The sequence below is a fragment of the Diadema antillarum genome, unplaced genomic scaffold (assembly GCF_040938485.1).
Source record: "Diadema antillarum isolate AM-2024a unplaced genomic scaffold, OU_Dant_1.0 seq00000604_RagTag, whole genome shotgun sequence".
Classification (NCBI taxonomy): domain Eukaryota; kingdom Metazoa; phylum Echinodermata; class Echinoidea; order Diadematoida; family Diadematidae; genus Diadema; species Diadema antillarum.
Window position 1 is genome coordinate 3,234,319 of NW_027271532.1, and position 26,965 is coordinate 3,261,283.

The 26,965-nt window shown below is 41.9% G+C and overlaps 1 protein-coding gene across 1 annotated transcript; it reads right to left on the bottom strand.

Moving 5' to 3' along the window:
• Positions 1-1,237: 1,237 nt before the first annotated feature.
• LOC139735910 (metabotropic glutamate receptor 8-like) lies at positions 1,238-26,965 on the bottom strand. The gene is made up of 4 exons (XM_071646665.1): positions 26,746-26,965; positions 4,287-4,475; positions 3,328-3,708; positions 1,238-2,535 (listed from the first exon to the last, which is right to left on the bottom strand). Exons 1-4 carry the CDS (start codon positions 26,963-26,965, stop codon positions 1,238-1,240), a joined length of 2,088 nt encoding a protein of 695 aa, XP_071502766.1.

Below are 26,965 nucleotides of genomic sequence, written 5' to 3' on the forward strand. Positions count from 1 at the left end.
TAGACTCTGCACAATTAACAATCTAGGTCGTACCGACTTATACTCCCTACGATAAAGAAGATTAAGGCTTTATATTTATGACATATCGCAAGATATATCTAACCATAGTAACTGCAAAATAATTTTAAAATTAACTGTTCTAAGCCAAGAACAGATACTTTAACATGTTCTATAAACTTTGATGACAGAAATGACAAAAAGCAACAAGTTCGAGCACAAAATAGAAATTACAATGACAATATGATAAATTCCACTTTGACGTCGATTCAATTTTTTTTTCTTGAACACTCAGAGCAATTACAGACCAACAGAAAGATAAGTCAATACAAAAAATAAATGTGCGTATCTCTCCAATGTGGGTATCTGCTCTGTAGTGGCTGCTTAGTATAAGTGTGTAGATTCAAATAAACAACTGCATCGTCACAAAACATCTAGATAATAAAGTTGTCCAATTTCCATGACAGTCGAACAGATAAAAAAGGAACCAGGGCAAAGTCGTACTGCCAATTCAATCATGGGAAATCACATCCTTTGCAGTACTCAATTGGGTGACAAAAGAAATAAAAGAACACGCATTCGAGTTGAAATTAGAAGATGATAAAACTGTTAATGGACGTTTTAATCAGATGAATGGAATTACCTAAAATCTAATAACGTATCATTAAAAATGCATGTAAAAGTAATGCGAGGACCGGTTTTTTTAATCATTCTAATCCACTCTTCTGCATTGGCTTAATTGATGACATTGTAAATACACGTACGTAACAATCGTCATTAGTGAAAACAGTTCGGAGCAGATCTACCCACGCACAGGCACCCATCGTGCAAACTAGATGACAAATTCTCATCGTTGTAAAATTGACCCTATAATTTGGACATCAATAATACTAGTAAACGGAATTTCCCTCGAGTATTCATTGTGTCACGTCAGCCTATACCCACCATAATGCACTTAAAGAGATGATGAATTTGCGCGTGCGTCTTTTTTACTCGAGCTTGCACCACAAAGAAAAAAAATATCCCCTTACTTTTGTTTTGTTATTTGCATAACGATTGTTCTGTGAATGTTACAAGTCAAAAAGTGGAAATGAACTGCAAGGTCAAAATGGTACAAAAAACTGACAAAAAACAAGCAAAATGTGAGTCATTTGTAAACAGCTTTTCTGTTTCTTGTTCAGTCACAAAGAGAGGAAGATAGTCAGTGCAAAGAAACACAGTGAGACGAAGTCAGAGCGTGTCAAAGCATCTCCTGCTCCTGTTCGTACTCGTGCGTCGTCTCGTCCATGTTGCTGCCCGCACTGTGAGACGCGATCGACTGCGTCACCACTTGGTGACAATTAGACGCCTGTTTGGTCGTCTGCATGCGCACGTTCCGCTGGGGACGGAAGAGGATGATGTAGACTTTGGGCGCGAAAAGGCACGCGAGGTTGACAGTGGCACACAGGCAGAAGGCTACGCCCACACTGATGAGGCGGAGCCTGATGTTCGCTGACGTCAGCACATAGATGGGCACCATGGCCAGCCAGATAATGCAGGTGGTGTAGAGGGTGAAGCCGATGAACTTGGCCTCGTTGAACTGGCCCGGGATCTTGCGGGTTAGAAAGGCGTAGGCCGTGCAGAGCAGCATGAGGAAGATCGGGTAGGCCATGTTGAGCAGCGAGAAATAGTCGACGTAGCTCTGGCAGACGAGGTACACTACCTGATAGCTGACGACGAAACGGGTGACGCGTGGCGGGCTGGCCACCATCAGTGCGCCGGAGAGGATCAGCTGCATGCCGATCAGGACCACGGTGATGATAACCTGGGAGGTGGGACTGATGAATTCGGGTCGCTTCGGGGTGACACGCGCGTTCTGGAAGATGCGGTGCACCCGGTTGGTCTTCACCAGAATGGCACTGTAGCATACCGTGAAGCCGTGCGCCATCATCAACTGGTGCGCCGCGCACAAGCCGGGTGTGGGATAAACAAAGAAGAGCATGGCCATGGTGTAGCAGAGGAACACACCAAAGAGAAGGATAGCCATCAGCTCCCGTCCCGACGCCTTTACGATGGGCGTGGTGCTGTACTTACACAAGACGACAGTGATAAGGATTGTCGTAAGGATCCCTAAGATGGCAAACACGACCACCAGCACCGCCCAGCCCTCCGGGTGCACGGGCTCGGCTGGCACCAGAACACACCCGGTGTACGATGCATTAGTCTTGCGCCCCCTCTCACACTCGCCGCAAGCCCGTCCCCCATCCGTCACATAGAAGCGGTGAATGTCGCCGCAAGGTTCGCATCTCGAACAGCATTCGTCCTCCAAAAGAATCTTCTTCTCCCACGGCTTGCACGCCACGCTGCACTCTGACTTGGGGTAGTCCGGCGAGGCAAGCTTAAACTGGGCTCGCGAGCCGTTCAAGTAGATCTTGTCCGAGAAGTGGCCAATCGTCACGTACTTGTACTCCCCCGAGGCGACCTGTTGGTAGTTGAGCAGAGTGTAGAGAGCAGGGCCGTCGCCGTGTGAGTCGAACTTCAGCGATGCTCCCGTGATCCCTGCATTGACAGCGAATGACAGAGGGAAAAACATATCGACATCAGTGGTTAGGAACAAATAGACTCCAACGCCGAAATATACGGGGGTGGATGAGAGAGAGAGAGGGGAAAAAAAAAGGGGGGGGGGAATAAGCAGTCTGGTGCAAAGGAAATATCAAATCACTTAAACTCGAAGGACAAGATAGTGTGCTGCTATTTCTGACGCTACATAAAAAACATCGAAGGTCACGGAGAGTTCATCTCTTTTGCACTATAAGATAAATCAGACTGCACTAAAGTCTCCCGTCTTTTTTAAGTACACGGTTGCCTTGGTTGTATAAATTTTGTCTACTTCATAAATCAAGCAGTGTGTGGGCATGGTATGTGGTTTTTGATTTATGCAAAGCAAGGAGCTACTACAATATCAAGCAACATAATAGGCTCTCTGCAGCTTCTAAATCTGAATTTCACTTACGTGAAAGATTTATTGCGAAAATATTTCAGAACTTCATGCCCCATCAAATGCGTACTTGAGAAGGCAATAACTGAATAATGCAAGGTCATTATATTACCACAGATTTTAGACTTGGAAAATAATACCAGCCAGCAGACATTCATTTCTAAGCTATTCCGAAGGGGTTTAAGAAAGAATCATCCATTAATTTGAATACAATATTTCTCACCATACAAATCCTTTGACAAGAATGATGAACACACGAATCATCTGTAAACTGAACTGACAAGAGAAAAGAGAGAACTCCACTTCCATCAAGAACACTGAACACAAAAACGAGTGTTTGGTATAAAACACACCTTCAAATTGAACCGTGCTCAAGAATCTTTTGAGGTCGTCCCCCTGCACGGGTCGCATACGATCGCACAATCCCGGAATGCCTCCGCAGAAATCCCGGTGCATTTCTCTCAGCGCGTAGGCGAACGCGAGAAGCGCGTCGGACACGAACTGCAGCTGGTAGAGTTGGTGATAATTGCTGGAAAGCGCGTGCGGCCGCTCGTCCCCAGTGCAGCGGCGCGTGAACCGTGGGGACATCGGGGGTCGGTGGACGACGCGGTTGTGGCTGGCAATGAAGTCCGTGTTGGACCACGTGCAGTTGTTTAGAACCTCCCAGTACTCCAGGAACCAAGGGTTTCGCCGGTTGGTTCGCGGATTGAGGTTGGTGAAATATGTATCGAAACCTGCACGGAAAAGACATTTAGCAAACAGTTAAAGTGTATAATTACTATGAGGTCCTCAAATATTGTACAGTCGTTTCATTTCACAATGCTCTGTTTACCATATTCTCTGTTATCAAAGGAAATGAAACTTATATATGTTTTGTCGAAAAAATGAAATAAACTTTGAATTGAATTGAGTTGAATCGGTGTTACAAGTGTGCACTTTTGACGCCCTTTCAATGATGGTAACGGGATTACACATCTTGATAATATAGATAGGATTTAAAACATCAGCGTCTTATTTTAATTACGTATGATTTGACGCTGATTCTGTATAACAAGGTATGTTTTATCACCATCACTGCTGGAAGAGAAATATGTTACTTCTGATTCATAATATGTGTGACTTATCTTTATAAATTTTATCAAGTTCATAATACGTTTCATGTTCTTCTTGGCAGCAAAATGCAATCACTGTGTACTCTGGCAATTTCAATGCAAAGCCTCTTTTTAGGTTCAAAAAATCTGAATTTTAATTGTGTCGTCAAATTACATCGAAGTCGAGAGGTTTTCTATCTCTGGTGCTCGTTCTTACTTACCTTTGATGAGTTTCGTTGTTGGATGAATCGTTATGGCGCCCTCAAGCGCCGCTTCGTTGTGCAGTGTATGGTACTGACGTCCGCTGAGCGAATCGCTCCCAATCCAGATGAAATGGCCCTCTTTATTTCGTCTCTGGACGGCTTGAAGGAGCCTCGATGCGTGAATCTCCAAGCTCCAGATGATAACCACTGTTTTGACGAAATGGTAAAACAACAAGAGGAAAGCAATATGTATCCAGTTACTGGCGGCAGAGACGACAAATTTGTAGGAGCGCAATGAAAATATTCGAAGATCAGCCTGCAGATTTACGATAACCTTTTTCACCATGGCATGCAGGGATCAGGCTTTTGGTAACACGAGCTCGAAAAATTGTGTCATTTTTGCGTTGAACTCTCTTCCCAAATAATCTTCCTTGGGGCAATGTCACAACTGAGGATGTTTCGAGCAGTTTCATGTTACCATCATTCAACTGCAAGCCTTATGCACGGATAACAACTGTCTATGGAAGCAAGATAATACCCTCATAAAGGGGATGATGGGTTCTAAAGTCGTATGGAAATCACCAGGTTAGAGTGGTGTAGAGTATGTAGGTACCTATTCTATTCTTGCAGGTCGAAGGGTGCGGACGTGCCGTGGTGCTCTCGCTGTTCTACTTGTACAATTAACCGAATTTTGCATCTATTTTCTGCCTTTCAGCTTTGATTAATATTGTTTGTTCTTCTTGATCATATGAGTGAGCCTGTTTTTCATTTATTCGATCCTTAAGTGACACATTTCTGCTGAACTTGTTTTGAAATTTGACTGCGGATCTGAACCCAAAGGACAACGCATATCATCGTAAGTTGTTCGACTCACGGCAGTCAAGCACTGCTTTGCACAGTCTGTCGCAGTGCGTGCACGTCCGCTGCTCTTTAGCTTCCGCCCTATACAGTTTGAGTTACCGTGATTTATACATGTTATCACTTACTTTACTACTTTGTTGTGTTGATGTTATACTTCGTAAGACATTCATTGTAGCGAACAGTATATTGTCTAATTATTATTTTTCTATTTGTCTTAGATGTGTAGGCCTATTTTCCTGTGTTTTGAGTTATAGTATCCACTATTAGTATTATCCATATATATATATATCTTTGATTGACTTCACCTGTAGTTTATTTGTGAAAGGAAAGTGTTATCTGTCTGTTACTGTGTTATTATATATCCACTGTGTATTTACACCCAGGTGTCAAAATTACATCTGATTCTGTGTATACTTGTGTAAACTGCAGTGTTCGGTCGCTGCACGTTGCCAAAGCTATAGTGTGTAGCTACATGTAGCTGCCATTTTGTTTCTCACCTCCTCTATACACGCGTTCTCTTTTGTAATTCCCTTTGTTCTATACTATCCGACCTATTTACTTTATAACTGAGAGGCCTCAGACTTTCTTTAGAGTTCCTTATCGCTTGGTCTCTCTTGTCATTGCCTGGTTTTTTCCTTTTCTTCGTATTCGGTCCGGTGCGCCTTTAATCCTCCTTTTCCCTTTTATTCATTTCGCCTCTCCCTGCCCCACTTTATTGTTTATCCCCACTCGATCCTCTCCCTACATGGCCGTCACAATGGCGGCCATGTCTGGAATTCAGGACGTCCCTCCCCTCACTGTTCCCACTAATGACTCCGAAGAAAACCCCAACAACCTCTCAGAAATGGAACCTGACCCCACTCCGATTCCTAGCCGCGACACTGGCTTTACTGAAGTGTCAAGAAAAAGACAACGACCGAATTCCCAACCCTACTCCGATGACGAATCTGATCTGTTTCACACACCCACCCGTCCTCCCTTCAACCCGCATGTAACTATCATTGGCACAGTCAAAAACATTACTCTCATCAACCCCATCCAGATCGCACGTGAAATAAACAAGCTAGTAGGAAAAGTGTCTCAAGTCCAACGCAAACAAAAATCCTTCACTATCAAATGTTTCAATCCTAAACAGGTTCGTACTCTTATGGAACTGAATGAATTCTGCAAAACCCCAATTCGTGTCACTAACGACAAGTCATTCTCTCCTGTTCTAAAAGGTGTCATCAAACGCGTCTCGCCCGAGTTAACGGAACAAGACATCAAGGAGGCGCTGGCGGGCCAGGATGTGACCGAAGTTAAGCGCATCTCAAAGCGATCAAACGATGGTCCCACCCCAACCAATGTACTTGTTCTCTCTTTCGACTGCCCCTCACTTCCAGAATCAGTGTGCATTGGCTACGAAACTTTCCCAGTAAGTGTATATGTTCCCCCTGTTTCTCGCTGTTTTCACTGCCAGAGGTTTGGTCACACAAAAGATACATGTAGATCTAAACAGCGTTGTGTAAGGTGTGGAGAAAACCATGATCTCTCTTCTTGCCCGTCCAAATCCAATCCAAAATGTCTGCGATGCGGGGGCCCCCATAGCGCGGCATATGCAGGTTGCCCAAAGTTCAAACTTGCACGTAAAGTGCAAAATTACTCCACTTTGAATCATGTTTCCTACGCTGAAGCTGCCAAAAAACTACAGGTTACCCAATCCAACACCCAGGCTTTGAATTCTAACCCAGATCAATCTGACCCGCAACATCTCCCAGGTCCTCATGTGCCCGATTCTCCTCCTCAATCCACCATACCTGCTCCCATTCATAACTCCAAGTCCAACCCTACCACCTCCTCCACCACTACTTCTCGCTCCCATCCTACCACTGTGAATGTGACCCATGCATTTACTCAACCCCAACAGGCTACTGACAGGGCCCAGGTTCACAGAAGCCTCCCAGTCCCCACAGATACAAATACGGCCTCAACTCAAACTAACAAACGGCAACTCCCTCCTACAACATCCATTCTCCTAGTAGAAAAACTAGTCTCCTTTGTGAGCACAGTTATCAACAATCTTCATGCGGCTGATTCTGACCACAAGAGAATCATGTTAGTTGTTCAATCTGCAAACACTTGCTTCGATGTGGTCGTTTCCCAGGAAAAGATATTCGAACTCCTACACCAGATCCAATAATGGATCTGAGCCTCATTATTTGGCAGTGGAACGCCAGAGGGCTCCCCTCTAATGGCGCGGAGCTGACTCAACACATCTACTCTTCCCCTTCTCCCCCACATGTTATCCTCGTGCAAGAGACCTGGTGTCACGATGACACAAATTTCTCAATTCCTAAGTATACTGCTCTGTGGCGCAATCGCGTCTCATCACGTGGAGGTGGCTGTGCAATCTTTATTCATCAAGACGTAAATTTCAGCAATGTTCATTATTTCCCTCACCTAGAGGGCTTAAAAGTCAATATTCTGTATAGAAATGTTTCTGTCACTGTGATAAATTTTTACAATCCCATAAAAAGATTGTCCACACAAGATTTACTTTCACTTACAGTCGACTGCCTGCCATACTATGTCATTGGAGGAGATTTTAACGCCCACCATCCTGCATGGGGAGGAACCACTATGGACCTCAACGGAAAAGTCATATTTGAATTTTGCAATGATCACGATATTGTTATACTTAACGATTCCTCAGCAACACGCTTTGACATTGCTAGAGGATCTTCCACATCAATTGACCTCACTCTTGTTCCTCCGTCATTAGCCCCCCACTGTAACTGGTCGGTATCCCCGTTTTCCCTCGGGAGTGATCATTACCTTATATATTGCAGTGTTCATTTTACTTTGCCATTAAAGCGACTTTCCATACCTAGCGCTTCCTCTCAAAATCATGACAATCTTCCGCCCCGTTGGGCTTTTCGAAGAGCCAATTGGGAATTATTTCAGCGTGAACTAGAATTGTTACATCATTCACACAGCTCCCGTCCAGCAAATATTTACGATTTGTATGATCTTTTTCTACAGTGTATTACCCAAGCTGCTAATGCTTCTATTCCCCTCCAGACCCCGACCTGTCGCCCACCTCTTCCCTGGTGGTCGGCGGCCTGTTCGAGAGCCGTCCGCGACCGTCATCGTGCCAAACGCAAGCTTGATAAGTCATATCTTTACGATGACTTAGTCACTTATCTACAAATCAATGCTGCAGCCAGGCGCACCATTATATCAGCCAAACGTTCTCATTTCACTACTTTTTGCAACTCTTTGAACCGTTTTTCCCCACTCTCAGATGTATGGTGCAAAGTAAAACTATTGTCTAACAATAACACCAGGAGTACCTTCCCACCCATACTTATAAACAATACTTACACTCATGACGCCCACTGTATCGCCAATGCTATGGCAGTTGCTTTCTCTCAAAAGCCTTCTTTAACTCCCACTCTCCCTCTCCCTACTTCCCAACCCCCATCCTATATACATGACAATGATTCTCCTCTCAACGCTCCTTTCACTCCCAAAGAGCTCGAAATGGCGATCAAAGCTTCCAAGAACTCAGCCCCTGGGGGCGATGGAATCAACAAACAGTTGTTAAGCCATTTAAGTGACAATATGTTTTGCTCTCTGTTAGAGATTATTAACATGAGTTGGGAAACGTCTGTGATCCCGCCCCAATGGAAACACTCCATTATCAAGCCCATACTAAAGCCTGGCAAGGACAAACACTCCATCAGCTCCTACCGCCCAATTTCTCTCACACCTATTGTATGTAAACTCATGGAACGTATGATTGTCCGTAGACTCTCGTACATTATTGATAAATATGATTTAATTTCTTCCCATCAGTCTGCTTTCCTCCGACATCGTAGAATTCTCAGTAATCTCCTTTGCTTAGAATCCGAAGTAAGGAAATCCTTATTCAGTAAAGGATATACGGTCGCTATCTTTCTTGACATTTGTCAAGCCTTCGACTCTATTAATCATCAGGCACTGCTTTCCAAACTTTACTCAGTGGGACTTCGAGGCCGATTTCTAAGCTGGGTACAAAGTTTTCTGGACTCACGAACTTTTCAGGTGCAAATAAACTCCACACTTTCAGACATTCGTACATGCCAAGCTGGCCTCCCGCAAGGTAGCGTCATTAGTCCTCTATTATTCAATTTGTTTATTGATGGAATTATACATTATTGTGCATCAAACGTGTCTATGTATGCTGACGACATCGCTTTATGGCATTCTTCTACCAGTCTTCGTCACATCAATACAAAACTCCAGTCCGATGTGAATAGCATCTCTGATTGGATGACACAGTATGGACTCTCTCTGTCTACTAATAAGTCTAAAGTGGTTATATTTCACTCTCGCCCAGTTTCTCCCACAGGTTTCTGCATTCGTCTCCAGAACGCTCCGCTTGAAGTCGTCCCTTCTCATAAATACCTAGGGGTTACCCTTGATTACTCCTTGTCATGGTCCCCTCATGTTCAAGACATCTTAATGAAATGCAACAAACGGTTAAACCTCCTCCGTTCGCTAACCGGTTCAAACTGGGGCGCCGATACACAAATCCTTCTCTTACTCTACCGGTCTCTAGTCCGCCCTCATCTCGACTACGCCTGTGAAATCTATGGTTCTTTATCCCCGCTCCTTTCAAGCAAACTAGATACAGTACAGGGCCATGCCCTTCGAATATGCACCGGCGCGCTACCATCCACTGCCCTGCATGCACTTCAAGTAGAATGTAACGAACCACCACTCCATATACGCCGTGAAAGGGCCGCCTTCAATTACTGCGCCTACATATACACACTGTCCCCACTTCACCCCGTCCGAAAAGCCATTGTCAACTGCTGGCAATACTCTTCGAATAAATGGCCACAAAACAAACTTCCTTTCGCTCTCCGAGTCAAGCCGCTTACGGACACTTTCCTAAAGCTGCAACCAATGCATGTTCATCCCAGTCCCCCTTGGTCCATTGAACATCCCAATATTGACTTCTCTCTTCACAGCTCATGTCCCAAGACCGCCCTCCCTTCAGCGCAATATCAAACTGCTCTTCAAACCATAAAGACCACATATTCAAACCACCTGACAATTTACACTGACGGTTCCCGTGATCCCTCCACTAACTGTTCTGGCATTGGAATTTACGTACCTCACTATCGTCATGAAATAAGTGAAAGGGTTTCACCCATCTCAATTTGTCGTACAGAACTGGTAGCAATTCTTCTTGCCCTATCATGGCTGGAATCCTCTCCCCCTCTCAGAGCTGTTATTTTCTCAGATTCTCTCAGTGCCTTGACACTTTTGAATAACCACACCTCAAATATCCTTGACCTTCCCAATGAAGTCCTTCTTAAATGCTCAAATCTTGTAATGAATGGGTGTGACATCACTTTAGCATGGGTACCAGCTCACTGTGGTCTAGCGGGCAACGAAAAAGCCGATTATCTTGCCAAACTAAGTTTACGTAAGAACATTACAATCAGTGTTCCTCTAAGTGTTGATGATATACGACATGTAATTAAACATAGGTGTCTTGACGCTTGGAACGCGTTATGGCGCTCGTCCAAGAAAGGACGCCATCTTTTCAACATCCAACCCTGTGCCTCAAACACCTTCACCTTTGAAAGTCTGAATAGACGTGATGAAATAATAACTCACCGACTCCGCATGGGCAGAGCCAGATTAGCAACTTTTTATCATATTATCCGTAAGCATCCCACTGGTCTTTGCTCAATATGCAATGCACTGGAAACCGTGGAACATTATCTATTACACTGCAAACAACACACAAATCAACGTACAAATCTCATGCGTGCTATCCATAAGCAATCACTAAACATCTCTGATTTACTCGCAAATCACAAAGCTCTGGACGCAGTTATTGCCTATGTCAAGGAAACCAACAAATATCACAGTATTTAAGATTGCATAACTTTGCTGTAGCATGGACTTTGCAAAGTCTTGCAGAATGTACATGTACTTTATCATTTTGCAAACGTAGATTTCAAGATATCTTGTGAGTCGTCGTATCATATGTTATTATACATTATTGTTATTATCAATTACTTTTTTATTAATAATGTCTCCCACGTTGCTGTGGAATGCACTTGAAGATGTATGTACATGTATCATACATCTTCATATATAATTGCGAGTTGCCTATACACACGTCATGTTGGCATATATTTGCTTATCAATGATATGTGGGTTTTTGTGTTTGTTTCGTTTTTTTTTTCTCATGCTTGATTGTGATAAATCTCACTTATGTTTTATTTAGTCTCGTTTTCCCCTTCCCAGTACACAGGGGAAGGACTTTCAATCTCTCCTATCCTCAGCGTAATAGACCTTCACGACATTCGCAGCGGACATCGCTCTCCGGTCCCCTCCGACAACAAGCCGACCTTGGTCAGCCGTCACGTCGAGGCCTCCATCCGTCCACCTCGCCTCTAGGTGCCGGAATCTGCAGCAAGCGGGTTTGGGGAGTCGCTCGCTGCTGCAGATCCCGGCATCTCCCTCAATGGGTCTCTATTATATAAAATATATACATGTATATTGTCTTACGTTCCTTGCGGGCGTTTCCCTCGCAAGAACAGGGGATCTTTTCGTTCATATACCTATTGTGTAATTTTATGAATGATACATTTTTCATTATTTTTGTGGTGAGAACAACTTAAAATGTTTGTTAACCCCCTTTCGTATGAGTCGCCTGCACCTAATTAATACTTTAAATCTGTGGTTTGAATTTATTTTGAAGATTGTTATGACTCCCACTTTCTGGCACTAAATTGTACTTTTTATTTTCTGGGGCTTGAAGCCCGCAGGTATACTCATACGTCTTTGATTCCAGGATTATATCTGTATCATATTTCTCCGTTGTTTGCTGCAAATATTTTTCTGTATCAACGCCTTAGAGCTCCTTGATATACACACTGCAAATATTTTTCTGTATATGCAAATATTTTTCTGTATCAACGCCTTAGAGCTCCTTGATATAAACACTGTATATATATTTTTTTTTTCTTCTCTCTTTCGAAACAATGATACAGTTATAGTAATTTTATCTATTTCGTAAAAAACATATCATTGTGTGTGTGCTCTATTTAAATACTTTACATTATTTTGGGTTGAACCATGATATGGGTGTGTCTGTGCGTGGTTGGAGGTGTGTGTATGTGGTTGAGTGTGTGCACGTGGATGAGTTAGTGTGCGGTACACGCGCGCGTGTATTGTTTAGTTATTTGAGTTTGTCTGAAGAATATGAGGTATTCATCAATATCATATGAGCTCCCTCGTGGAGACGTAATGAGCTCCTTTATGGAGACAATATGAGCTCCCTCGTGGAGACTTTATGAGCTCCTTTGTAGAGACAACATGAGCTCCCTCGTGGAGACGATATGAGCTCCCTCGAGGAGACTTGGTATGCATTTAATATTCTTGTTTATATCTCTTTAAGATCTATAATGTTTGGATTATGTTTAAGTGCTGTCTGGGGCAAATTATTTGTATAGGGCCCCATTTCTCTCTCTTTCTCTTCTTCCGATCTTTAAAATAACAACAACAACAGGTACTAGTACTCCAAGAGTGTTGTACAAAGCGCCCTCTACGATACAAGAATGTGGACGAACTCGATGAATATCTGATGAGAAATGTCAGAAGGAGTTCATTCCCCATGTTAATTGAGCTCAAATTTAAGGTCATGAATGACCATGTCTCAGAGAAAATGTGATCGGTATGTCAGAAAAATGTTTCTTGATAAAATATCTGATGAAGGACAAGAATAAACAGTAAATCAACTAAAGAGAAGATTACGATTGTAATTTGCTCAATTTCTCTCATTTTGACAAAACCCTCATTACCAACCCATATCTCCTGATGAGTGACACGACCGATTCATTATTCGTTATATAATGAAAATAATACATTTTCTTTTGTTGCCATTACCTGCACACCCTTTTCGGAAATGTTGCGCTGTAGTCTGATGCTTTCTTGTATATCCCTATGGTTACAATGCAACGGATTTGTTGGGAGGTATCGCATACCTCCATCCTTCCATGATACTAGGATAATTGAATTTGAATAACTATTTTATCATAATGATGTAGCATACACCTCTCAGTTTCTTGTTTTTTTCTCTCTCCTTCTATATCATATTCTGAATCATATCTTTAATTCTGAAACGTACTGAACGTGCATAATTCAATTTCTTGTATAATGTTCAAGCATATGATAAGTCTTTGCCTTAAATTTCGTTGCGATCTTCTCAACCGTCATGCATGAATCAGCTGGTGCAAAAATATTGCCAGAAGTAAGGAAACATTGCCAAGAGCGAGGTACAGTCAAGCCCGTTGGTGAGATTACCAGTTCTCTCGTCATTTATAAGAACATAGACTAATTATCAAACAGAATGACGATTAACATAGACCAAAGCACAGTCCATTCATGGCGGAAACCCACACATAAACTTTGCTCCAATCACACAACTCGACAGCTTCGATGTTCACTCTCGGTTCACGGACGGGAATAACTGCACTTGTACTGGGAATGGTCTCCCATGGAGCTGATGGTATGACCTAATTGCATATACATGTACACACGTGGAACGGATATCAATGTGAAGAGAAACCTGTTCAGCGAAAGACAACATTTGGCAACTTCAACAACAAAAACAACGGCAATCGACATTGGGCTGCTTCCCGACATTCCGCTTCCCGACATTCTGCTTGAGGAACTGGTGCGCCCTTGTACACAGTGCCATCGAAAGTTCAACAGGACGAGCGATGATATTTTGCCTTGACACACAAGGGATGAACCTCGATACAGACTGGCTATTGGCATTTAATGGGACGAAGCAAAACAGAACACTGAGGCCCTATTCTTGCGGAGATGAAGAAACTTTGTCAGAAATCAATACTCAGACAATTACGGAGAAATCAGAAAAATAGTGACATGGGGGGGGGGGGAGGAGTATTCTGACAATAGATTGGCACGAGAAAACAACTTTCACTCCTTCTCACAAGATAATATTATGCACTTCTCGCGTCCGTTTTCTCAGATCGATCCACCCGGAGCGATCGAATTTCGCCACGTCAATTAGCGTTCCATTTTCCACGCGACCTTCTGCCGATAAACAAACGACATACGACCCGTCGCTACTTAAAACACAAAAGAGGAATGTCCTACTATTCTTCTTGGATGCTCACCACCCCCCCCCCCCCCCCCATCACACCATTATCATCAGCCCATTAGCTCTCGGCAACGCATTCACTGATACGATTTTCTCCGTTTCAATTCCCCCAGCACGGTGAAACCGGATATCACCGTTATTCGCGAAGTAACAAACACCTTACAGCTCATCTTCTATGCGTATTGGTTTTCTATAGAATATCAAATGTATTTACCCCGTAAGAGTCTAATCGATGCGAAAATGAGAAAAGGAAATGAATGACAAGTCAAAAAAAAAATGGCTCGGGGGAAATCAATTTCCTGGAAGACAGGTTAAGGCATTTGAAATGCAAAACAAAACTAAACGGACAGTGTTGCAACACTTACGCTTCCCACACGAGTTGCAAATCAGAAAATAAAAACGATCTGAATTTGAATCAGAGAGAAAAGTGAGGAAAGTATTAAGTTGAAGAGGCCCCTTATGTGAAACATAGTAACATCTATTGTGCACCATGATAATGATAAAAAGGGCACACAGAATCAAAATCTTACTACATGTGCAGTAACAAGAGTGTACCTTCTTCCCAATCATGTTTTTATACCGGTTGTAGGGCAGCGACAGAGCCCCCCCTAACAAAACTAAATCCTTTAATTATGCAAACACAAAAATACATTTTCCTCTCCAACAGCGGGAAATGAACAGTGACCTGACGATTTCTCCTTTAGGTCAGAGTATATATAGAGTATTGCCTGCAATGCATTAGTATTATTTTAATGTTGTTCATCCCGTTTCTTTCATTCACAATTTCTCTGTGGTCATTTCTTCCGTCGGATAAACGAGAACGTACATACATTGATTGAAGTGAGTCGTGCTCGCGCAATTAATTTGCTGAAATCAATCCGAAATGATAATAATATGAGAAAGAGGAAGAAGCCGCCGGTACCATTTTCCTTTTTGTCGGGGATTAAGATGTCACTGGTAAATATTGACGCAGAAGACTCAAGCATATTATTTTGCCTCACCCGAGCCGCCCAGCTAGTCCGAGACTGGCGTTCCCCTGGGTCGTAGAAACCGATACAACGCAAGGTAAACTGACGCATGATGGAGTGCTGATGGTGAATTAGAATTTGGAGATGGCCGCCATTACTTTAGTAGTTTTGAAATACAAATATTAGTTGCATAGTTAGAGTAAGAGAAAGTGAGATGAGAGAAAGGAAAGAGAGGGAGGGAGAGATGGTGAGGGAGAGAAGGTTACAGCTCGTTATTCCGAAGGTTCGTTATTCCGAAGACTCTATAGTCCGAAGATTCGTTATTCCAAAGGTTCGTTATTCCGAAGGTTCGTTATTCCGAAGGTTCGTTATTCCGAATTTCATTTTCGGATTAACGAATCTTCGGAATAATGGACCTTCGGAATAACGCCACAAATGTTCGGATTAACGAACCCTTTTTCATTTTCGCATTAACGTACCTCTAGGTATAGGGATGTGTTTTTCGGATTAACGAACCTTCGGAATAACGAACCTTCGGAATAGCAAACCTTCGGAATAACGAATAGCACCCGGAGAGAGAGAGAGAGAGGGAAGATGATGGAAAGAGAAATAATGACAAATAGAAAGAGAGATGTTATCAAAGAGTGTAACTTCATTTTGATAAAAGCAAATTTGCATCCCCTGCTCCACTGGATGACATTTGGCAAATTTCGTCAAAATCCGACACCATGCATAATGCGTTTTACACAAAGGGAGACCAAAATGTATAGCCTCAAGACTGCCAGGAAACACACATTGACACACGAAGCATCATGAACAACGGACCAAAGACGATCGCAGTAGCTCACTGGAGTCTATTGGCCCTATATAGTGAGCTTCGAATCTTGTGCGGCTATATACAACCCATCAGCTATTGTCAGCAATATTACCACTGATATTGCCACTACTCGTACTATATACCACAATACTATATGTAGTTACAATGACAACGTGTCTTTTCTCGTGTCACCCCCCCCCCCCCCCCCCTTCGGCAAGAACACAATGATGCATTGGAGATAATGCCTAACAGTAAACACGCCTTCCTGTTTGGGTCCTTTAATACACGGACTGCTCGTTACTTAGATCGCCATGATTCTGAGGGAGTTGAATCTTCGTGAGATGTGAACTTCGACATTGCAAAGTGAAGTATATACGGGTGGATATTCAGTCATCTCCGGCGGATTATATATAACACATATATATATATGGTGTGTGTGTGTGCGTGTGTGTGTGTCCTGGTGAGTTACAAACACATGTTAAGACACTTAGAAGGGCAAACTGACATTCCGACACAAAAATCACACTTTGCAAAACATTATCATAACATTAACACAAACGTACACGCAAGAGTGTTCATTGATGTAACGATTCGTATTTAAGATTTGATAAATATTGTGACTATGCTTTGGATATTAATTTTGGTCCATTCACGAGTAATCCAGAGCTTTCATGGCAATGTAATTTGTTCTCTCTGTCTCTTTTCTTTTTTTTTTTCTTTCTAAATGTTATATTTCAAATCCCTCAATCCATATATGCCTACAAACTATAAAGACCAACAGACTCATGGTCACACAAAATGCTCGCGGGATTCTTCCCAGTGAAATGTACCACGACACTGCAGGGAGGTCTCCCGTGGCGGCGTACTTATTGGTTCAGAGCGTGACCTCCATCACATAGGGCGAGGTGGAAGGAAGCACGCTTCAAAGATGTCGGTAAGCAGATTGAAGTCATGCAAATCACACTGGCAGTCGACGAAAAGTTGGATTCCTGCTCTCGAGTGTGCACCTCTCCCTCTTTTGATTTTCATATTTCTCATCAAATCCTCCTCTTTTTGTTTCGGCGGGGGGGGGGGGGGGGGGTCGTAAACTTAGTACCACGCATCAACAGCACAGATTCCTGTTGATCACATCATCATTATTAAGTCATGACAATGGTACCCGCTTACAGGAAAGTTAGATGACAAATAATGTTGTCTTGCAGGACTTACAAATACCCCCTTCCCCGATGCCGTTATTCAAAACCGAGTTAACGGAAGTCTGCAGTACGAAAATTCGCCGATATGCCCCCTAAAATAACAATAATCATAACGGCAAGGCGATCACAGGGTAGTGTAGGATATGCACTTGGATGGTACAGTTTCACTTGAGATGGGGCTACAGGTTTCCAACGTTTTTTGATGATGATTTTTGGTTTGTTTGAAAATGAGAAACCTCTTGTCAAGTATAAGAGAGAATAATTCCAAAAAGAATTTAAAGTTCATTTGAGGAAAATTGTTTTTGCAACGGCTGAGATGTCGAAAACAAAGCAATCCTTCAAAAAGGTGGGATCCATGTTTTATTATATGATCGCTTTGTTTTACTTTGTTTTTGGACATCTCAGCCATTTCCAAACCGATTTTCATCAAATGATCTTCGAAGTCCACTTAGAATTGTATGCTCTTTAACATCTCATAAAGTGGTTTCTAGGTATCCTGCAAAAAGCTAAAGGCTGAATCCTCACACCAACCAATATTATACCATCCCTTTAAATTTTCGTCTCCCATGCCCCCAACCTCTTTCTGAAAACGTACATACGCACACATGCCCACAAGCCCATACGTTTCACGCATCTTTTTTTCAACCATTTAAATAATACAAAGGCAATATCATAAATTGGCATACTGCTGTACAAAGTATAGATAATTTGGACAAAAGAACAAAAGAATTATACATACACATACCCACACATACACACACATGATTATACACTATGGGATACACTTGGATTCATACCCAAAGTACAACGTAATTCTCTCTCTGTTGGAATAGTCCCAATTTACTACTGTATCCGGCAACCGCAGTGTCGTGATCATGATGACAAGTCTCTAGAAACTTCAAGAAAACCTGACGAATGCATACATGTATTATTCCTCTTCTCTATCATGTTCAGCGCTGCAATGCTATGTTTCTTCTTTCTTTCTTTAAATCAACAACAATGCCAATTATGCTGATATACAACCTCGCAATATCAAACTTCATTACTTCAGTCAAAGGATCTTATTTCAGATGTTCTGAAGAATTCTGAAGAACTGTGTCCTCCTACTTGATAAAGGCTACTAGACAATATAGAACATTCTGTCTACGTGAATTAACAACCTCTTGGGAGCACTATTTACTCATAACTACAGAAAACTAGAAATGTCGCTACAGCGACTGGTTATACCCCCGCCAAACAACATTTCATAAGCTTTGGTCAAAACAACATTTCATAAGCTTTGGTCAAAAAACTGAGGAAGTAGTTAAATCCGCAAGATCTTTCCTTGATCTTCTGCCATTAATATGCCGTTACCATGGCAACGTACTTTCGGGTACTGTCGAAAAATGCGTCTTGCACATCTACAACCAAAGGCACACATCTGTACCAAGTTTCATGGAAATTGGGCAAAAACTGAGGAAGTAGTTTGCAACACAAAATTTTCCATCATTTTGGCTCATAATATGTGAGCTGTTACCATGGCAACATACTTTTTGTCACTGTCAAGAAATGTGTCATGCTGACCTATATCCTAAGACAAACATTCAATATGAATTCCATGAGAATTGGAAGAACACTGATGAAGCAGTTTTGCCATGAAGCATTTTGCCCTATATTTTACAAATAACATGCCGTTACCATGGCAACGCACTTTTTGCCACTGCGGAAATATGTGTCTTGCACATTAACATATTCAGACGAACATCTGTACCTAATTTCATAAAAATTGATCAAAAACTGTGGGAGGAGTTCGCGACGCAAGATTTGTACCCATTTTTGCCCATAATATGCCGTTACCATGGCAACGTACTTTTGGGTACTGTCAAAAAATACGTCTTGCACATCTACAACCCAAGGCACAGATCTGTGCCAAGTTTTATGGGAATCGGTTGAAAACTGAGGAAGTAGTTCGCGACGCAAGATTTGCAACGGACCGACCGCCCGACCGACCGCCCGACCGACCGCCCGACCGCCCGACCGACCGCCCGACCGCCCGACCGCCCGACCGTCCGCTGATTCCTATATACCCCCTTCAAACTTCGTTTGGCGGGGGTATAACTAAGCTCTACCCCAGGTCTAAGGTATATAGCACAAACTTTAATACCCATATTCATCACTGAACACCAGTATAAGAGAATAATTCCTGACGTACAATACTCCCAGCGCTTGCAAGTATTGATATTTTCTGTGCGGGGGCGATGCTGATTTTAATGGTTATACAATGTATGGGTGAATAATGGTTTAGATGCAACACGGGATTATTAACGGGTTGCTGTGATTACTCCTGGGAGATAAACGTCGAGACTTTATTATCATCACTGTTTCGGCCAGACTTACGTTAGAGGGAAACCAATATTTGGCCCCTTGGCCTCGCTGGTAATAGAGCTACATATTATCTTTGCTCAGAATGATCGCCCAGCGGCCCATAAGTATATCTTGAGAAACGGGCAAAGCGATTATGAACTCTGATTAAATGTGATATTTTAGCCTACTAGCAGACTATCCATGGTACTACATAGTAATTGGGGTGAGGGGGGGGGGGGATGGGTGGTCTTTAGTATACAGAAGTGCCCCGCGGGATCTCAACTCCACGCTTACCCGAGGATCATTCGGGATTATAGAAATTATTAGAGCAAAGTGTTCTTTCGACCTGTGTATTACTGAAATGGAAGCAGCTTTTCTCCGTCCATCAATCTTGTTTGTGTACCCCAAACTTTTACTTCAGAGTTTTGTGAGGCTGGAGCTTAAAAATGTCTCCTTCTATTACAATGTTTATAACTGCACATCGAAACAAGAGAGCGTTGATGCGTAGAAACTATCCCGTATCACTAACTTTATCGATAAGTAATATTGGGGCAACGCTGGGTTTCACTCCAGATTGTCTGTACGTACTTTTAGGAAGAAGACGCTCTCTTTACCTACGATGGAACCTGCTACTAACTTATTAAAATCCACGTTGATTGAAAATGAGTATGCTCATCCTATTGCAAATAATCTCAGGGTTTCAGAATCCACTTTGATCGGTGAATGCTGTGGTGGATGATTTACGAATGACACGTGTGTTCTGCTCGAGGCGTTCCTAGAATGCAATGATGTCATTCAATAATGGCAAACTCACGAATGCTCGTCCTCTGGAGACCCACATAACACATTTCGCTATACTCTCCAGTCTGGCCAAATGTCTTAAACTTATCGGTTCAATGGCTCACTAGACCAAAAATAGTATTTAAGAGCCTCTATCCAACACTTATTTTCATCAAGTAGAAATGGCAGAGATATACAGAGAAAGACAGGTAGGTAGGTAGATAGGGAGATAGATAGATAGATAGATAGATACAGGAGGGGAGAGAAAAGGAGAGAGAGGGAGAGGGGAGGAAATAGAGTTTTGCTAAGAACGAGAAATCTCAGACAACATTGTTCATCATTAAGCATAGAAAATGCTACTGCTCTCAGAGAAGTTTAGAATATAGAAATGAAACAGATTGTTGGTATAGATGTCTAATTCGACATTCTAGGCATAATCATAATGGTGATTTGACCATAATGCCAAACTCGGCAGATCACATGACACATCGATGAGCGGTGAAAGAATTACTGTTAAAGTAGCAAATCTTATTTTGGCTTAAAAAAAATCAAACAAACAAACAAACGTACACATCGGCATGATGCAATTGTAAACAAGTCATTTTGAAAAATTATGTACACTGTACAGTGGTCATCGCTTAATCGGGAGGGGTAGGGAGAGCGTGGTTAGTACGATAGGCTTTTTGATCCCTCTCGATTTAGCGGTTACCATCACTGTGCAGTATATTATACTTTAGGCAAATGAAAAAAAAAAAACCTACATGCCGTATATATCATGTATTGTAAATTGCTCTGGATTTAGGTCGTCTGCGTTGAGTCTGTATTAATCCGGCAATTTATTTCATGTTTACATCGTTGCATTATACAGTTATACATGAAATGTTGCTGATGTCTCATTCATTCGAAGGCCGAACCAGCAGACCATGGCGTACTCTTAAATGGATAGGCGTACTATACGTTCTACACACATTCAAAGTCATTAGCTGTAAGAACAATTACGCTATCAGGAAACAATTGAAGTTAGGTCCAAAATGTTCAAGGATGAAGGAAGCAGATTACCACCAAGCAGAAGAATTGGAGAAGGTTTTGACCCTTCTAGGAGTACTCGTCAAAGGTGGCGCTGTCACATGACCTTGTATGTTAATTTGAATTCACCACGTGACGCCTTTATTCATTCACTTGCTTCAGCACAAAGTGCGAATTTATGAAGCACAGTACCTAATTCAGCACTCTCTGTCGTGCATCAATGTTTTCTGCAATGTCGATAGGGTAATGACAGCGAAGACGCACGCAATGAGGGAATTTCGCAGGTTCGCAATTTTACTCTGCGTACCAAGGATTTACACTGCCATTGGGAATAGAACTGCGCTCTGATGACGGTCTCCGAGACCTCGCCGGTAGTCACGGGAGAGGGAAGAGAACGAGATGAATGCTTCGGTCTTGCGGCCATGACGTCATTGCATCGCATTCATCAAGGTTAGTCCATCAGGCGGTACTCTATAACCCTATATTCTCACCCGTGAACTAATTTCATTCTTCGTATAATCCGCATCATTTGGTGATTCTAGAGTGTCAACATCTTAACGTTTTTATACGAGAACCAAAAAAAAAGTAAAAAGAAAGCCCACTTTGTCTCTGAGTTGACTTATCTCAAGATGATAAACAAATAAAGTGAATTAAACAAAACAGTAAAAGTCTCACTTTAATAGGAAAAACAATGAGAAAGTCACGGAATTCAAACGCAATCATGGTTTCACAAAAATTCGCACAATCACTTATTTCAATCTGACAGGACGGTGATGCCACCACCTCATATCCATTCTAATCATCGTGTACGATAGAAATGAGACATCGCTCATTTACTTTTTATCAATATTTCACCGGTTTTAAACCACTTTTAAGAGTCATATAACCACAAATTAGTTCGTTCAATTGACTTTGTATTTCATCTATGTATTTATATGAAAAAGAAAAATCTTTCTACTCCATAGTAAAAAATGTGAGATGAAGGATTTGTTTTGTTTTGTTCTGCTTTCTTGTTTTTTGTTCATTGCTTTAAATGCACGTCTATGCTGAAAATTTAGTGACGGTTTGTGTAGCCAATAACATGAAGAGAGACTTATGATGTTTCAAGGCACTTAATATAGAAATACACAAGGGCACATGCACACACAACACACTGTCAACAGCATGCATATCACAATTCATGTGTATGTAGTCAATCTGATTTCTATACTCTACAGTTTTAAAGTACCTACCCGTCATTAGGGCAGTTGGAACCCGGGGGCTGGAACGCACCATGTATGTAACACAAGGAACAAAACATCAGATAGGTTTGAGAATAATTATGCCGTTTCACTGCGGCATGTGAAGATAGGTTGACTTGAAAGTTTGACACATTCATGCTTTGAAAGTCCGTATCATACAACATTGATGAAGTCTGACGTGTCTTTCACTACGAGGCAAGCTTTAACCCTAAAAAGACTGGGCTATTTTGGTAGCTCGAAAGACTGGGGGGGGGGGCCTCAAGGGCCCCACCCCAAGATCTCGGCCGTGGATCGCGCGATCGCCGCGGAACTTTGCACAATGGTAGTGTGCGATGTAATCTACAAGATCGTGTTTTTGAATTTTCCAAAATAGACTTCTTTTATTTTATTTTGATTAATTATGATAATTTATGCAAGAAATCAGAATCTTTCATCTAAATCAGTAAATAAAGCTCCAAAAGTGCTCATTTTTGGTATAATTAATCTTTGTGGCATTCTTAGCAAATGTACTTGAAAAAAAAATTCGGTATCAAAATTAATTTCTTATTTATTTTATTGTTTCATGAATTTCTTATGTATTTCTTTGTCTTTTCGACCTTTTGTTTTTGTTGTTTTTTGTAACAAAATTTGTCACAGACACTCTTTGAAGCATAATACAGGTACTCCTAAAACAAACTAATTTTAGCCATTGAGAGTAAAAATAAGCATATTTATATGAACCATGTGAAAAAGCTCAATTTGCATTGACTTTGTACACAAAATCACATTTTTTAGCCATTTTTGGCCTCACGTGCATGTACAAAAAGCCATGTAACTTCAGAACCGTACCCCCAGGTGTCACAAATTTGGTGTCAAAATGTGCGGGAAACTCAAAAGAAAAAAGTCATGGAGCATCGCGGCGAGAGCATTGCGTGTTGCAGAGTAATCGTGCGAAATGTCGAGAGAGGGGGGGGGGAGGCCCTCCGAGGCCCCCCCCCCAGTGCAGTTAGGGTTAAGATTACCTTGACTGATCTACATTAGATGTTGAATTGACATGCTGTAGAGGTGTGACGTCTTGAACAAGCTGTATATGCCCACGTGTCGCTGAAGATTGTATCGAAGCTCCCGCAGTGTATTTAAACCCTTGATGTCATCACAATGCAGGGGGTATGCATTCAACGGTCTGTTTATCACTGAACGTAAACACAGCTGCTGCGTCACGCATTATCGGTCAAGATCAGTTTCAACTACATGCATATGCTAACGAGGCTATACTTGGTGTATTCTGTGAAGTTCTTGTGACTGGATGATACTAAAATAACATCTTTTAAAGAAAATAACGAAATTACACATCATTTCGATACCATCAAGACCTAGTTTCCACTTGAAAATCATCAAGGCTATGCAATAACACTGCCTCGAACTTTCTCATTATGAGAATCCTGTATAAAGCACTGAGATTCGTCTCACGTATCGTATACTATATAGCATGTATAATAGTGCCAGCCGAAATCGCCGATAGATCATGCCGATGAACATCCATCCGCTCAAGTATGCCCTTGAAATTGCAGTGCGATCACAAGGTCGTTTCCAAGTACTACTAACACCAATCATTTTTCCAAATCCAGCTGGAGAATTTTAAGCAGCCTGAGGCAAAATATACGTAAGTCTGCTTAATTTCATGGCAGCGATTAATTTGACCTAAAGAACATGGCTTTTGGCCATGTTGACAATTCAAGGAAACGTAATCAAGGAAATTGTACCCTATAATACTGACCAACTTCTGATCGAACTGGGATTACTTGGAAAACTCAGCAACAAAACGGGATGGTGGCACAAGAGTATGCTATCGGCATGATAGGCTTGGTTGTTTCAAGATTTCACCCGCGGAAGATAGTTTTCTTGATCGTCTGCATCTGACAAAAGTAATGTGAATCTGTTAGCTGTGTTTCGTGTCCTTTGGCAACTTAATCTTTCCCTAGCGCGCGTATTTAATCAACATGGCTCCACGATGGATTTAGATAGAATGCCACTAGCAGACATATTCTGTTGATATTTGATGGATATTCGCTAGAATTCGGGTATATCACAATCATTAAAATGAACAACATCGAAACATATTAATCGAAATCAAATATTATACGAGAAGAAATATGAACTATCTATCATTTTGCAACTGCCGCAAATTGACCGCCCCCTCCCCCTCCCCCCCCCAAAAAAAAATGGTCGAAGCAAATGAAAGCTTTGTGACTTTTGAACTGATGGATAGGACTTGAATGAAACCGCTGCACTTTTACCTTTATCTAGGCCTCGAAAAATGTATCACCTCTACTGCTTTTAATTCATTGTGACAACACACACATCCGAAAAAGTTTCAACATTGCAGTATCTAACTCGTCTGAAGGGTTCACTACAGGACATGTCTTCTAGCTGAACCTGACGTTGTCATCGCGATACTTATTTACGAGTCTTCACGGTAGATTGAAATTGTTTATATCCGACGATACACAATCATTCTTTGGGTCAGCATTATACGAAAAACAAAGTGATGCAAGTTCACGGGAAGGGGTATTTTCTCAAGAGTTTTATCAGCGATTTTCACCGACAAAATGTTCTCTCAGCCAATCAAATGCAAGGATTTCAGTAGCCAAAAACAGCTGTCATGCTGTAGCTGACAAGTTTCATGAAACGCTGCCTAGAACCCTCTGGACTGTGTGATAAAACGTTCCAACAGCAAACACGAAGACGCATAATGGTACTCTCTCTCTGCACTATATCGATAACTTGTTTGAAAGTAATATTGATAACCTGTTTGAATGGCATGGCATGTACAAGCAGCTTGCTTGAAAGAATAATCTGAAGATTTAGACCCTCGGGCAGCTGTGCCGCGTCATGGGTCATTATGCACCTTGAACGCATGCTGTGAAAAAGCTACGAAACGTGGGTGTAAGTCGTTTAACGACACGGCGTTTAAGACACGGCGAAGTCTGCATAATTTCACCATTGTAACGCAGCAAAGTAACAAATGTAGAACCACGTTTGGTCTTTTTTTTTTCATAAACCCTATGAAATCAATCTATCATTGCTTGTAGATATTGCTAGGATGTAGATCAAAATGTTTGTGGTACCAGGCACATAATCATCGTGGAGTTGGGAAGTAGGTTGCCACGTGCATTTTGGATCTTGGATATTTCTTGAGGCGCTATACGAAGCATGTGTGAAATCCTGGAAGTTGCCACTATCTCGTAGCGATGAATAATCATTGGAAATTACTTGATTAAAAAGGTTATCCCGCTTGCCATAAAATGTCGTTTGTTTCTTGCTCCATTTCAAATGATTCATGATTTTGGAATCCACTCACAACTGTTTACACTATCTTGCAAACAGACAATCAAACAAGCAAGCAAGCATACGAAGAAACCAACTACAGCAAAAACTTCACCTCCTTGGTGAAGGTAAATACTACTACTATACTACTACTACTACTACTAATAATAATGATAATAATTTTAAGACATGTAAAAATAATGATGATTATAATAATAATGATAATAATAATAATAATAATAATAATAATAATAATAACAATAATAATAATAATAATAATGATAATAATAATGATAATAATAATAATGTCTTCTTTACCCAGGCCAATTTCTTCAGGGATGTCACTGTTCTGCCAGAGGGCCCTGTCATTATTATTACCCTAGCGTTGCCAGGTATACCCATTTACATACTTGGGTCGAGAAGGACGTGGTGGGTAAAATATCTTGCCCAAGAACGTAAGCACTGGGCGGGAATCGAACTCGGGTCCTCTGATTGGAAGTCGAGAGTCTCATCCCCCATGCCAGAGCGCCACCAAATAATAAACCGAAAACGGTTGATATCTTGAGATACAGTAATTATCCCCTGCAGCAATGAACGTTCTATTGCCTAGATGTCTACTATATATGGCGAACCAGTGTTGATTCCTAGTCTTTCTTCTCGGTCACGATCCCAGAAATCACGGAACGCCACTTTCGAAGCATGTGCGGGGAAATAAAAAAAGCAACATCATAAGAGCAAGCGAAAGTTAAATCAAGCCTCACCCCGGGCCCGTGGCTTCAGCAACAAACCGGAGACAATCTCGTCGTAGTCGACATCGTCCCCGTTACTGACGTCGGAGGGAAACTTGAGGGTGGTCGCGAGGCAGATTCCCTGCTCCTTGAGGAGCCGCGTCAGCTCCTCCACAGCTCGCATGGCGTAGTTCGACCTGTCGTGCACGATCGAGGCGTACGTCCAGTTGAAGTGACGCAAGAGGTGCAGCAT